At 40.4% G+C, this 13,562-nt stretch overlaps 7 protein-coding genes across 7 annotated transcripts; 5 read left to right on the top strand and 2 right to left on the bottom strand. All coding sequences in view use genetic code 12, as the record gives it.

Moving 5' to 3' along the window:
• Positions 1-181: 181 nt before the first annotated feature.
• Positions 182-919, top strand: NUO24 (NADH:ubiquinone oxidoreductase 24; the record flags this gene model as incomplete). The annotated part of the gene is made up of 1 exon (XM_006688765.2): positions 182-919. The coding sequence occupies one exon, from the start codon at positions 182-184 to the stop codon at positions 917-919; it is 738 nt and encodes a 245-aa protein (XP_006688828.1).
• Positions 920-1,211: 292 nt separating this feature from the next.
• On the top strand, positions 1,212-2,432 carry STR3 (cystathionine beta-lyase; the record flags this gene model as incomplete). Its single annotated transcript, XM_006687886.2, has 1 exon — positions 1,212-2,432. The coding sequence occupies one exon, from the start codon at positions 1,212-1,214 to the stop codon at positions 2,430-2,432; it is 1,221 nt and encodes a 406-aa protein (XP_006687949.1).
• Positions 2,433-2,585: 153 nt separating this feature from the next.
• RFA1 (Replication factor A protein 1) lies at positions 2,586-4,361 on the top strand (the record flags this gene model as incomplete). The annotated part of the gene is made up of 1 exon (XM_006688763.1): positions 2,586-4,361. The coding sequence occupies one exon, from the start codon at positions 2,586-2,588 to the stop codon at positions 4,359-4,361; it is 1,776 nt and encodes a 591-aa protein (XP_006688826.1).
• Positions 4,362-4,463: 102 nt separating this feature from the next.
• PDR6 (member of the karyopherin-beta) lies at positions 4,464-7,510 on the bottom strand (the record flags this gene model as incomplete). The annotated part of the gene is made up of 2 exons (XM_066157462.1): positions 4,464-7,430; positions 7,481-7,510. 2 exons carry the CDS (start codon positions 7,508-7,510, stop codon positions 4,464-4,466), a joined length of 2,997 nt encoding a protein of 998 aa, XP_066013559.1.
• A 736-nt stretch (positions 7,511-8,246) lies between these two features.
• On the top strand, positions 8,247-10,253 carry PSN45_000464 (Xaa-Pro aminopeptidase; the record flags this gene model as incomplete). Its single annotated transcript, XM_006687884.2, has 1 exon — positions 8,247-10,253. The coding sequence occupies one exon, from the start codon at positions 8,247-8,249 to the stop codon at positions 10,251-10,253; it is 2,007 nt and encodes a 668-aa protein (XP_006687947.2).
• Positions 10,254-10,839: 586 nt separating this feature from the next.
• PSN45_000463 (superoxide dismutase) lies at positions 10,840-12,756 on the top strand (the record flags this gene model as incomplete). Its single annotated transcript, XM_006687882.2, has 2 exons — positions 10,840-11,479; positions 11,891-12,756. The coding sequence occupies 2 exons, from the start codon at positions 10,840-10,842 to the stop codon at positions 12,754-12,756; spliced, it is 1,506 nt and encodes a 501-aa protein (XP_006687945.2).
• Positions 12,757-12,857: 101 nt separating this feature from the next.
• Positions 12,858-13,298, bottom strand: PSN45_000462 (uncharacterized protein; the record flags this gene model as incomplete). Its single annotated transcript, XM_006688761.1, has 1 exon — positions 12,858-13,298. The coding sequence occupies one exon, from the start codon at positions 13,296-13,298 to the stop codon at positions 12,858-12,860; it is 441 nt and encodes a 146-aa protein (XP_006688824.1).
• Between the last annotated feature and the right edge of the window lie 264 nt (positions 13,299-13,562).

Below are 13,562 nucleotides of genomic sequence, written 5' to 3'. Positions count from 1 at the left end.
TCAAACCAAGTCTACAAGCTGTTGAAATACCTCATATAAAATTCCCACTTAAAAAGTGCCATTCTACATCGGTTCCCTGCTCCAGCCATGCTCCAGCCAATGAAATGCGAGTCAATCAGTTTTACGCACTTCCAAAAAAAAACTTCTAATCCAAAATCTGTTTAAACAACTTAGTTAACAAATGTTCAGATCTTTGGCAAAAACATTCGTTGGTCCTGCGACAAGACCTGCGACAAGACCCACGTCTCTTTCCAGTAAGAGATTCTCCTCTATCATATCAGTTCACAGAAATAAGGATGTGGACAACCCCAGCTTACCATTTGAGTTCACCTCCGAAAACTTGAAGAGAGCTGATGAAATTATTTCCAAATACCCACCTCAATACAAAAAGGGGGCCTGCATGCCATTATTGGACTTGGGACAACGTCAATTGGGATTCACTTCCATCTCCGTCATGAACTACGTTGCCAAGATGTTGGATATGCCTCCCATGAGAGTCTACGAAGTAGCTACTTTCTACACCATGTATAATAGAAGACCAATGGGAAAATACAACTTACAAATCTGTACCACTACACCATGTCAGTTATGTGGATCAGACGAAATAATGGAAGCTGTGACTTCCCACTTGAAAGTGAAGCCTGGTCAGACTACTCCAGATGGCTTGTTTACCGTACAAGAAGTTGAATGCTTGGGAGCTTGTGTCAATGCGCCAATGTTGGCCGTTAATGATGACTACTATGAAGATTTGACCGGATCCAAGACGGTGGATCTTTTGAAGCAATTACAAGCTGGTAAGGAATTGAAGGAATGTGGACCAGTGAGTGGAAGAGAGTCTTGTGAGCCATACAGTGGAGCCAAAGTATTGTTGGGAGCCAAGCCAACCGACATAAGAAAATTCACAAGAGCCGACTTGTAGACATAGCATAGGGGCCTGACTCCGATATTTATAGTAATACACATTAGATGAAGCAAGCGACATTTTGGAAGAGGGCCATGCCGGCCTCTTTGTTCAGATAGGAAATGAAACTGGTACTCCTTATTTATATCCCAATCCACTCACTATCTATATCAGACCCATGGTTGTCATAAATTTACATCTGTTTCCCCATCTCATTCTGGTTTCTAGGTCTCGTGAGTTGTGCTCATTCGCAATCTGACTCAGAAAAATAAATTCCATCAGAGCTTTTTCTTCATAGTTACACCACAAGATGCCACCAAAGTCAAAGAAGGCCTACAGCCTCGAAACCGAGTTGGTGTTCTCCAAGAGCAACGATCAATACAATGCGTCAGTTCCTCCCTTATATCAGTCTGCCACCTTCAAACAGGCTTCTTTGGATAACATGGGGGAGTATGACTACACCCGGTCTGGAAACCCAACCCGTACATATTTGCAAAACAACATGGCCAGAATCATGAAGGCCGAACACGCCTTTGCTGTGACCAGCGGAATGGGATGCTTGGATGTGATCACCCGTTTATTGAGTCCTGGTGATGAAGTCATTGCTGGTGATGACTTATATGGAGGTACTCATAGACTCTTAACCTACTTGAACAACAAGGGGGATTTAAAGGTCCACCATCACGACACAACAAACACCGAGTTGATCATCTCCAAAATCTCGTCTGCCACAAAAATGATTTTTCTTGAAAGTCCAACCAACCCATTAATCAAGGTGGTAGACGTCAGATCTATTTCTAAAGCCGCTCACGAAATTAACCCCGATATCATCATAGTGTTTGACAACACCATGATGTCGCCTGTGTTGATGACGCCGTTGGACTTGGGAGTTGATATCCAATACGAGTCTGCCACTAAATATCTCAATGGACACCACGATATTATGGCGGGGATCATTGCTACCCGATCCGCCCAATTGGCTGAAAGAGTATACTTTGTGATAAACTCCACTGGATGCGGATTGTCGCCATTTGACTCTTGGCTCTTGTGCCGTGGGTTGAAGACTTTGGCAATCAGAGTGGAAAGACAACAAGAAAACTGTCAAAAAATCGCCCAGTTTTTGAGCAATACAGGCTTTAAAGTCAGGTATCCAGGCTTAAAAGACCATCCTCAACATGAATTGCATAAGAGTATGTGTAGGGGATTTGGAGGGGTGTTGAGTTTTGAAACTGGAAACATCAAGATGTCGGAAAAGATTGTTGAAAACACTGACATTTTCGGGATTGCCGTTTCGTTCGGTTGCGTTAATTCGTTGATTTCAATGCCATGTAAAATGTCCCATGCTTCGATCGATGCCAAAACTAGAGAAGAGAGAGACTTTCCAGAAGATCTAATCCGGTTATGTATCGGAATCGAGAATAGCGACGACTTGATAGACGATTTGACCAAGGCGTTATTGAAGAGTGGTGCCGTTAAAGTGAACGATAGAGATGAATTATTCAATGCCGTGAATGTGCAGTTCAAGTTATAATTACTTTAGTATATATGAATACAAGATAACAGTAGCGAATGTTTTTGCGACATTCTTATATTTTTGGAATTGCCAATTCTCATCAACAGAAAGACGCGAAAACAACCGCGTATTAAATCAACCATAATTAATAGCTTCTTTTTTTGAAATATAATGACTATTGAATCGGTAGTTGACTTTGGCGTGTTGCCCAAGATCTACTCAGTCAAAGAAAGAGAAAAGTACCTTAAAACGCCTTTTATTGTCCAGGTGATTAACTTGAGACACTATGAGGGAAAATCTAGGGTCATTTTGTATGATGGCAAGTATAACATGCACGGGTTGTTAGATAAGTCTCTTGTCGACAAATTAGAGGGACAGGGCTTCCAGAAGACTTCGGTCATAAAGATCTTGGCCCACTCATGCTTTGAACCAGAAAAATTCTACACTTTGATCGATGACGCTGAAGTGGTTTTGCCTAAGTATGAAAGTGAAGCTCATGACACCATCAAGATTGCTGAATATTTCAATCAAAACCCTCAAGAAAACTTCTTCAAGAGCAAGAAGGAACAACCTCAACCGGCCGCTGCCCCTTCCAAGCAAAGCTCAGCTGCTGATGAATTTCAGGGTCAAAGAATTAGCTCAATTGAACTGTTGTCACCTTACCAGAACAATTGGGTCATAAAGGCAAGAGTTTCATTCAAGGGTGATCTTAGAACCTGGCACAACGCGAAGGGTTCTGGAAAGTTGTTCAATGTCAACTTTTTGGATGACTCAGATGAAATCAGAGCCACTGCGTTCAACGAACTTGCTGAAAAGATGTACGAAACTTTACAAGAAGGTAAAGTTTATTACATTAGCAAGGCTAGGATTCAAGCGGCCAAACCTCAATTCTCCAGATTGAGTCACCCATACGAATTGTCTTTGGATAGAGACACTATTGTCGAAGAATGTTTCTCTAACAATGGTAATGTGCCAAAATTGAAATTTAACTTCACTAAGTTGAACCAGATTCAAAGTGCCGAACCAAACACGGTAATTGATGTTGTTGGTGTCTTGAGAGAGGTGAAGCCTGCGTTTCAAATCACTTCCAAAAGCACTGGAAAGCCATTCGATAGAAGAGACATCGATATCGTCGATGACTCAAACTTCTCTATCACCGTCGGATTATGGAATGCCACTGCAATTGACTTTAACTTGAGTGAAGGCACAGTCATTGCTTTTAAAGGCTGTAAGATCCAAGATTTTGGAGGTAGAAGTTTGACTTTGACTCAAACTGGATCAATCTTACCAAACCCAGACGCACCCGAAGCCTATCAATTGAAGGGTTGGTACGATAACCAAGGGTCGAATGAAACTTTCCAAACTTTGAAGGCAGACAACGCTGGCTCCGCTAACTATATAAAGAACAGAAAGACCATTGCTCAGGTGAAAGAAGAGAACCTTGGTGCTCAAGAACAGCCTGATTTTTTCAGTGTTAAAGCAACTATTAATTTTTTCAAGACTGAAACTTTCTGTTATCCCGCCTGTGTTAACAAACAAGAGGCGAGCAATAACCTTTGTAACAGAAAGATTATTGACCAAGGTGATGGTACTTGGAGGTGTGAAAAGTGTGATATTAATTATAGTGAAGCTACCTACAGATATATTTTGAACTGTTCAATAATGGATGCTACTGAACAGTTATGGGCCACTTTGTTTGATCAGGAGGCCAGCAAAATCTTTGGCGTTAGTGCCAACGAATTGCTAGTGTTGAAGGAACTGAACGAGGCGGAATTCAAGAAAGTTGTTGAGGCAGTTACTATGAAAGAATTTAGTTTCAGATTGAAGGCCAGGCAAGACAGCTACAACGGTGAATCTAGAATCAGATACCAAACAATGGCTGTTTACGATATAGACTTTGCTGCTGAATGTGATTTCTTGGTCAAGGAGTTGGAGGCCGTTTTGTGAATGTGAGAGGAAAAGAGTCAAAACGAAAAAAATTGTATTATTTGTTGGTTCATTTTGTTTATATGTTTACTTGATGAATGATAATGTTTTCGAATGGGAAACCTAGTAGTTTTTAGAATTAAACTCTACAAGTCCATTAACTTGTAACCAGAATTTTTTTAAAACCTCGTTCGCCAGCCTTTGTCCTCTAGTCAAAAGGAGCTTGTCAATAAACAACTTCTTGTCATGGTCATTAACGTGTTTCCAATTCATATTTGGTAATATTTCCATTAACCAATTCTTAACGAATAGTTGGTATTTGGAGATGAGAGATCGAAAGACCAAATAGTAGCATTCTAAAGAAGACCGGGAGTTATTCAAAAAAGAGCTGAGTAACTCTTGAAGCAACAATCTACCTAAGCTCTGCTGAAATATATTCTGAACCAACTCTTGATCTTGTTGGCTGCCTCTTTTCAAGAGTATTACTGCAGTCCAAAATTTCAGTAATGACTTTATTATGCTTACTTCATTTGACTTGAAAAGGTTCACGCTATAATGGAGAACTTCAACAAAAAGATTAACATTGGAATAAAGGAGCAAAGATGGCTTCTTGTCTAACATGCTAGTAAAAACATCAGTTGAGCTTGACAACATATCCGGATCACTGTTGCTATCATGGTCTTTGAAATGGGGTATAAACACATTAGTCAATAGGTCATTAACTGTAAGTTCATCCAATAATTTGTAGTTGGTCAAAGTGATGGTTTCTATTAGTTTGAAGATATGGTACAATGAGTTTGCATCACAATGCCTGATTTTCAATGCCAAATATTCAAAGATTACTGGCAAGTCAAATTTGAAGGGATTATGTATTGGCTCATTCAATCCTGTTTTAAAGATTTGACAGCATATTTCTGTTATAGTTGATTTGTTCAGAAAAGGCTGAAAATCAATGGAGTACTTTCTTATGATGCTCAATATCAACGGCTTGACAGTGGTGTCATTTTTCCAAAAGTCAGACACCGCATTAGCTTCTTCTTGGGTGTACAAATCTTCTACTTCTCCTGGTAAAACACTTGACTTCCCAATCTCAGTGACACAAGATAATAATGATATCAAGTAGTCTTCAGCGTGTTCTTCTAAAATAGAGACATTAGCCATTAGATTTCCAGCTCTTGTTTCAATGACGCTCAAAAGCTCAATTAAAACCAGACTGAATTCACGAGGCAGCTTCAAATTAGCAGAATGGGAAATTGAGATATATGAATTGGCCATCCGAGCTCTGATCAAGTTATCAATCTGATCATTTTGAATCATCTCATTTAGCAAATTCTTCAAGGTTGGCAAAAATACTACCAAATGGGGACCACATTCCTGGCAAATGTTAAGAATTGTCTTGGATGAGGTCAAAGACAATTTGGGGTCTTTGGAGTTGATGATAATAGAGAAGAGAAACTCTAATATATCACCCAAGTATTTAGGACCATGGTCGGTCTTCAAATAAAATTGAATCGATGAGATAAAGTTTATGAACGTCGAAACAAAATTGAAATAATTGGGGATAGCAGGAGTCAAGCTGGGGAGGATTTTAAGTAGTCCCGCTTCCATTAATGAGTTTATAGGATTTATGAGCAAATTACTCTGACTTTCGTAAAAGGTGGAATCATCATTAACTTTGTGTAGGATGAAGAGAGCAGATTCCAACCCATTTAAGTCCAATTCACTGGAACTGAATTTAGACCCCGCTAGTTCAACTAAATCCTTATAAAACAGTAGCTTCAAGAGTGAGTACACAATGGAAAAGAAATCACCCACAGTAGACTTGAAGTAGAAAAAATCGGACCTATTTAGTTGGAGCTGTTCAGGAGCAGGAAGCTTGATTTTTTCCCAATATATCTTGCAAACTTCGTTACAAATGGCATTCCTCGTCGAGTAAAACTCCAACTTTGTATTTTCATCTTTATATAGGGAGTCAAAGGCTTCTTCGTCATCGATGAATACATTGAAAAACTCCTCCCAAAAGGATAGAAATTGGTCACTTACATTTTCTTCCACCTTAGGTATTCCTGGATAGTTGGTTAGCTTCAACAACAAGTTTAATATAAACCTATTAGTGGGTTCAGTCAAGTGTTTCGCCATGTTTAACAAACCATTCTGGAGAAATATGATGCACAAGTTCACAAAGTTGCTAATTTCATCAGTGAACTCCTCATTAACATTGACATTCAACACTATTTCATTGATAAAACGACCACCAAACTTAGTTTCTTCAAATAATAAAGACTTCAAATATAGTTTCTTGTTGAAGTCCAACATGTTTGGGTTCACTTCCAATATTTCTGTGATGGCAGAAACCGACTTGTTGATTAGTTCAAGAGATTCGCTGCTGTCAAATTGCAAGCCTTCCAAGAAGCTAAACACGTACCTAGTGAGTTCTGGCGTGTCGGTATATCGTATCTTCGATTGAGTCTCTGACATTGAAATGTAGCCGATCCAAGAATTTAGACAGTCTAACCCTAGTATATGGACAGAATATGGGATGGAACTTATCAAACACGAGTTCAAGTGCTCATACGTCGAGTAGACATAAGGAAACAACTGGCTAAACATAATCTCATGAAGCTCATTGATCTGTTCTTTTTTGATCAATTCCTCCACTAGAATAGAGCAGCAGTTTAACACAATTGAAAATGACCTTTCATCCAAAATGGAAAAGTCCAATTCGGACTTACCGGTCAACTGGACCAACAAACTATTGATGGGATCTGCTTGGAACTGCTTATAGTTGAATATGAATAATAGACAGTAGTTGGATATTAGCTTCTTGATCACAAGCCAATTATACGTATTGTTGCCAATAGACGATATGAGGTCGTTTTTTAACAGCTGTAGATGGGATTCATCAAACTCTCTGATATTATTTATGACGACAGTGTACGTTAAAGCTCCAAAATACTGACAGTTCTTGCTGTTTGTTCCTAGTAGCGACTTCGCTAAATGGCCATCATCTTGCCTTTGTAAGTTTAGAAGGACGCTTTGAAGTGATTGGATTTCGCCGGGGTCCCTGGTAGAGTACAACCTCTCTATGTGCTGTTTTTGTTAGTAAAACCTTGGAAAGTGCGTTTTTGGTGTTTACATACCTGTTGCACTTGTATGAGGTTAACGTCCATAGCGATCTTTTCTGGCCTGGCCTGTTTGCGAGAAGTAAAGAGTGCGAATTGGCTGCAAAAGTGACGAAGAAGAGGAGCATTTTTTGGGAGTGTGGAAGCATAGAACGGTCATTTGGGATAAATAATATCAACCCCATAATGTCTGAAAGTGGGCTAGAGTTTTCTTCGAAGAAAAACGGTTGCCATAAAGGAATTTTTTGTGTTTATTAGACTGGCCAGCCAACAAAGGACACAATCAATAGATACAAGTATAGAACTAATCCACTAACAAATATAGTTCAAACCATCACAGACAGTGTTCCAGAAGATCCCAATAGCTATGTAACTCCTTTTGGAAACCAAAATCTCTTGGGAATATCAAGATGTTTCAAGGGTCCAGGACGTGCATGAACCAAATATTTACAAACTACCCTTCCCACCGTAGGATTAACTTCCAGCTTCATTTCAATAATGAAGACATGTAAGTGAACTCTAATTTAAACTACACCTGTTCAATTTCCATAAATAACCCTTCTTTACATCACCTAAAACCTCCTCATCGGCATTGCATGACAGTTGACGGGAACGTACACGACCTACATGGCTCAAAAAGTGCGAGCAAAAATGGTGCCAATCGTTTTATTTATACCAAGGAAGTAGTGGAATGATAATGCATCGCAGAGTATCAAGAGCGCAGTGTAACAACTGTACGTGTTCTCCTGGGTTATTATCGAGAACAAACAGAAGAAGTTCCATGATGGCCCGACAAATCAACTTGAAAAGAACCGGTACAAGCAGCAAACTGGGCAGCAGAAAAGGGTCAGTTTTCTCTATTGATGCTTCAACCTTATGCCAACCGGAAACCAAGGAAATAAACACTTCCAAACGGTTGGAGAATTTGAGACTTTTAATGCAAGAGTACGACTTGGGAGTTTACATTGTTCCCAGTGAAGATGAACATCAGTCCGAGTATGTGTCAGCTATTGACCAAAAGAGAGGGTTCATTTCGGGATTCCAAGGAAGTGCTGGAGTGGCCATCATCACTAGGGATGTCACGTGTATGAACTCATGCCCTGAAGGCTTGGCCGCTTTGTCGACGGATGCCAGGTATTTTAGTCAGGCTGCCAACGAGTTGGATTTCAACTGGTCTTTGTTAAGACAAGGTGCTGTTAATGAACCAAGCTGGGAAGAATGGGCCATTGACAACGCCGTGCAGATGTCGTTGGATTCCGGCTCCAAGATTAGAATCGGGGTTGACCCTAAATTGGTGACATACGGTGAATACTTGAAGATTACTGAGAAGATAAAAGCCAGACTACACAAGAACTCCAAAGCTGAGGTTGAATTGACTGCAGTAAAGGATAATTTGATTTCGAAGATTTGGGAGAAGTTTGAAGTTTTACCTCCGGCGCCTACTAATTTGATTAAGAGATTAGACTTGAAGTATTGTGGCGAGGAATTCACCGATAAGTTGAATAAGATCATAAGAACTATCAAGGCTAACAACGGGCATGCATTGGTGGTAACAGCCTTGGATGAAATTGCTTGGTTATTGAATTTGAGAGGAGCTGACATCATGTATAACCCATTGTTTTACAGTTACTTGATCATAAATGCCAACAGAGATGTGATATTGTTTGTGGATTCTTCAAGGTTTGATGAAGATGTTTCGGAGTATTTGACGTTAAATCATGTTACTGTCTTGGACTATAATTCATTCTGGACACATATATTCGATTATTCGAAGGATTTCAATTTAGAAAACAAGAAGTTGTTGATTACTAGGAACACATCTTGGGAATTGGTGAGAAATTTAAAATGCACCTTCACTGAATTGCCTCGTTCTCCTATCGAGGACTTAAAGGCCATTAAAAATGATGTGGAAATCGAAGGAGCTCGGTTGGCAGGCATCAAGGATGGTAAAGCATTATGTCAATTTTTTGCATGGTTGGAAGACCAATTACTCCGGAAAAATGAGATGATCGATGAAGTTCAAGCTGATAAACAATTGACTGAGTTCAGAAAGAAAGAAGAGAACTTTGTGGGATTATCATTTGACACAATCAGTGCCTCTGGGGCGAATGCTGCCATTATCCACTACAAGCCAGCCCCTACTAATTATTCGTTAATCAATCCAGATACCATATATTTGAACGATTCGGGCTCCCATTTCTTGGAAGGTACCACGGATATTACCAGAACCGTCCATTTAGGTAAACCGACTTACTTGGAAAAGAGAAATTATACGTTGGTCTTGAAAGGATTAATTGGGTTGTCTGATTTACAATTTCCCCAAAACTCCAAAGGAGCTTACTTAGATTCTATTGCAAGACAGCATTTGTGGAAGTACAACTTGGACTACGGTCACGGGACATCTCATGGAATTGGTTCTTATTTAAACGTTCACGAAGGTCCTGTCAGTATAGGGTTGAGACCTGCTGCATTCACCACCTCAATTCAGCCAGGAAACATAATATCCAACGAACCAGGTTACTATGAAGAAGGAGAGTATGGAATCAGATTGGAGAATGACATGGTGGTTAAAGAAACCGATAAGGTCTTCAATGGAAAGAAGTTTTACAAGTTTGAAACTTTGACCAAGGTTCCATTCTGCAAGAAATTGATTGAAGTTTCAATGTTGACCCATGACGAAAAAGTATGGCTTAACGATTATCACCGGACTATTTGGACAGAACTCTCTGGATTCTTTGTGAAAGATTCAGTAACTCATTGCTGGTTATTTAGGGAAACTAGTGCTATTTAAGGTATAGGGAATGCAACAAATTTGACTTTTAACCATCTAATTGAAATTTTAACTATAACTTTGAATTTACTATCATCTCTTGTATATGTAACATCCTTTCCAATCCAATATATGATTTTTTTATAAATCACTATATTGTCCTATCAGTGCACATTCATTACCAGAAGTACCTGAACCTGCAGCCAATCGCAGCTCGCAAAAAATTGCTTACCAGAATTATGACCGGTCGTGCCCCAATCCCCCGGCATTTTCTCACATTTTGGTAGAAAAGGTAAAGGAAAAAATATTGTCAAACGAAACATTAATAATACATTGCTCTTCAAATATGATACGTCCCATTACAGTAACGAATGGAATCGGTCGATTCATGTTACGCACAAACATGGCAACATCTTCATCCACAGTTCCCACGGCAAGACGCTTGATGCGTTACTCGTCATCTCATGAGCAAGCTGGATCAGCACCCTCCGGCTCCACATCGGTGTCTTCTTCGAATTCCCCAGAAAAAGCTGGAAGACGATTCATTCAGACCATCCCAATTACAGGAAAGCCGACCAATGATTTCTATGCCAGCTTGAACTACAACATGTCCAATATCAAGTCTAAAAATTCGGTCGATACCACCAGTGCATTACAAGGATCCAAATGGAACCCATACAAGCTAAATAAAGATGAGCAGAAGGAAACGACGCCATTGAGAAGGTCTCGGGCTTCACGGTTTAAGACCAAGGCCATCAAGGGGTCGATTCCTAAGGATCTGATGGCTACATCCACTGCTGCCCCTTCACCGCAAGTCATTCCCGAACCAATTCTTAACGTCCCAGAGCCCACGAGAAGCCCAGAGCCAATCAAACAAGAGCCTGTAGAGGCTACCAGTGCTACTCCCATAATCAGCGAAGAAAAGCCAAAGAAAAAAAGAAGAGTGTTGAAGCCTAGAAAAGCTATCATAACGCTAAGTGAGAACGCAGTCACCCATTTAAAGGGGTTGATGGAAAAACCTCAAGGAAAATACATTAGAGTTGGAGTCCAGAACAGAGGGTGTTCCGGGTTGACATATAACTTGGAATACGTGAACGAAGCTGGAAAATTCGATGAATTGGTGGAGCAAAATGGAGTCAAAGTCTTTATCGATTCCAAAGCCCTTTTCTCAATTGTCGGGTCCGAAATGGATTGGTTGGAAGATAAGTTATCGTCCAGATTCATTTTCAAGAACCCCAACTCCAAAGGTACTTGTGGTTGTGGTGAATCCTTCATGGTCTAACAAACAACATCCTACAAATTTTAGCATTTATTCCATGAGTCATTCACATCCTCACTATTATTTATTACATCTATACTATTTCTGCTTATGACAAATAGAAACTCACGATTTACTCATATATTTACAATACACTAGCATTAGTACATCTAAATGTAGGCCGGCAGCAGCAGCAGCAGCCAACACCGAGATCGGAAGTGGGGCGCGCACGCCCGCTGGTGCCAAAATCGCACGGCTGCAAACACTGTAGCTGCGAAAAACTAGTTTGGGGATTTGTGGTTGTAACCTTTTTTCTCCCGTAAAGAATTATAAGATACAACAACTCGTTACCTATTCCCGAAAACAATGAGATTCCAGAAACCCATTCTTTTAGCCTTAGCAGCTGCACTTGTGACTGCAGGCGAAGCTCCCAAGATCAAGAAGAACCCAGCAGATGTTGTCGCTGTTGCTGACTTCCCCTCTGGTGGTCCACAAAAAATCCTAGGTAATGTTGTGTTCACAGCAAAGAAAGGTAAGGCTGTAAATGTTTACATTGACGTTACTAAACTACCAAAGGAAGGAGGACCCTTCCAGTACCATATCCATCAACAACCTATTGGTGCCAATGGGGATTGTGAAGCTTCCGGTACACATTTAAACCCATACAAGGCATCACCCGATTGTGATTCGCAGAAGACAGACGCATTCTGCCAGGTTGGGGACTTGAGTGGTAAGCATGGTTGGATCGATACAACTTGTTTTGAAACCAAGTATGATGACCCCTATTTGTCGCTTAACACCAAGTCGAAATCCAACATCATTGGAAAAGCCATTGTGTTCCACTTTGCAAACTTGACAAAGTTTGCCTGTGCTAACATAGAAGTGGCTGGAGATGTGAGATTAAAGAGCTTGGAGGAAGAATACTCCAGAAACGGCAACGATGACTTAAATGAGTTGAAGCTGTTTGTGGCCAATGACTACCAGTTTGTTCCAGGACAGGAAGTCTTTGAAGTTGCAGAAGCTCATTCCAAAAGAGACTTGGGAGTTTCCCAATATGCCGAGATTGATGAAGACGATAATGACGACGATACCGAACAAACTGGTGATGTGCCTGATTGCACAAACTCAACCCATCACCATAGCGGAAGTAACTACTCAAACTTCACCAATCTTTCTACGATCGACTGTGAAAATAATGCCGATAGCTTAGGCTGGGCAGCTATCCCTGCTATTTTGCTGGGAGTTGCCGCTGTTTTTTTGCTTTAGAGTCGGCTGTGGCCTGCTTAGTTGATGCTGTCAATGTTTTATTATCTCTCATTAAATCTGAATACACACACACTATCTTTTACTTTTGGGGTTTGGCCAGCTTACTTGATCTTCCGACACTCAAAGTAGGTGGCATCAATATCGTCCGGCAAGGAGCAGAAGTACTCCAAGGTTTGCATTTGTTTGAATAATTGCACCGAGTTGTATTGCAATTTCAAGCAGGTCTTTCCGCCATTTTCATTGTTTGTACAGATGATACTCTGCTTCATCTCCCTTTCTCCATCAATCACAAACATGTTGTCAGGTCTCTTATTTACAAACTCGGTTACAGCCTTTTGGAAATCTTGAATTGATTTAGCGTTCTCTTCTTTAACCGTTAATGCCTGTTGGTCATCTGAGATTTGGTTCAACGTATGTGAGATGTCGGACTGCTCAGGTGCAAGACCTAGCGGTTGATGCGACCGTTGTTCAACCTGTCCTGGTACTCGGTTGTTAGACGAAGTACTGGACGATGCTTTGGAGTTGAATGAAAACCAGCCCATAGCAATTTGATGTGGAAATATTGCCTCTTTTATGTTCGCATTTTTCTATGATGCCAAAGCAGATCAGAAGTTGGGCAGCATGCCATGTAATTTACATAGCCAAGGCATTGGTGAAAACTGGTATGCTCTCTAGACTAAATTAGAAGCATACTCCTGTTGAATCTTTTTGTTTTACCGTTGAGGGCCATCCTACCTTTTGAAGTCTGGTATTGTCTCCTATCCTGCCTATTCTCTATGCATTTCGATGTCGCGATTCTAAATCTG

Source organism: Yamadazyma tenuis, chromosome 1 (assembly GCF_029203305.1).
Source record: "Yamadazyma tenuis chromosome 1, complete sequence".
Taxonomy (NCBI): domain Eukaryota; kingdom Fungi; phylum Ascomycota; class Pichiomycetes; order Serinales; family Debaryomycetaceae; genus Yamadazyma; species Yamadazyma tenuis.
Note: the sequence above shows the minus strand (reverse complement) of the source record. Positions and strands in the feature narration are given on the sequence as shown.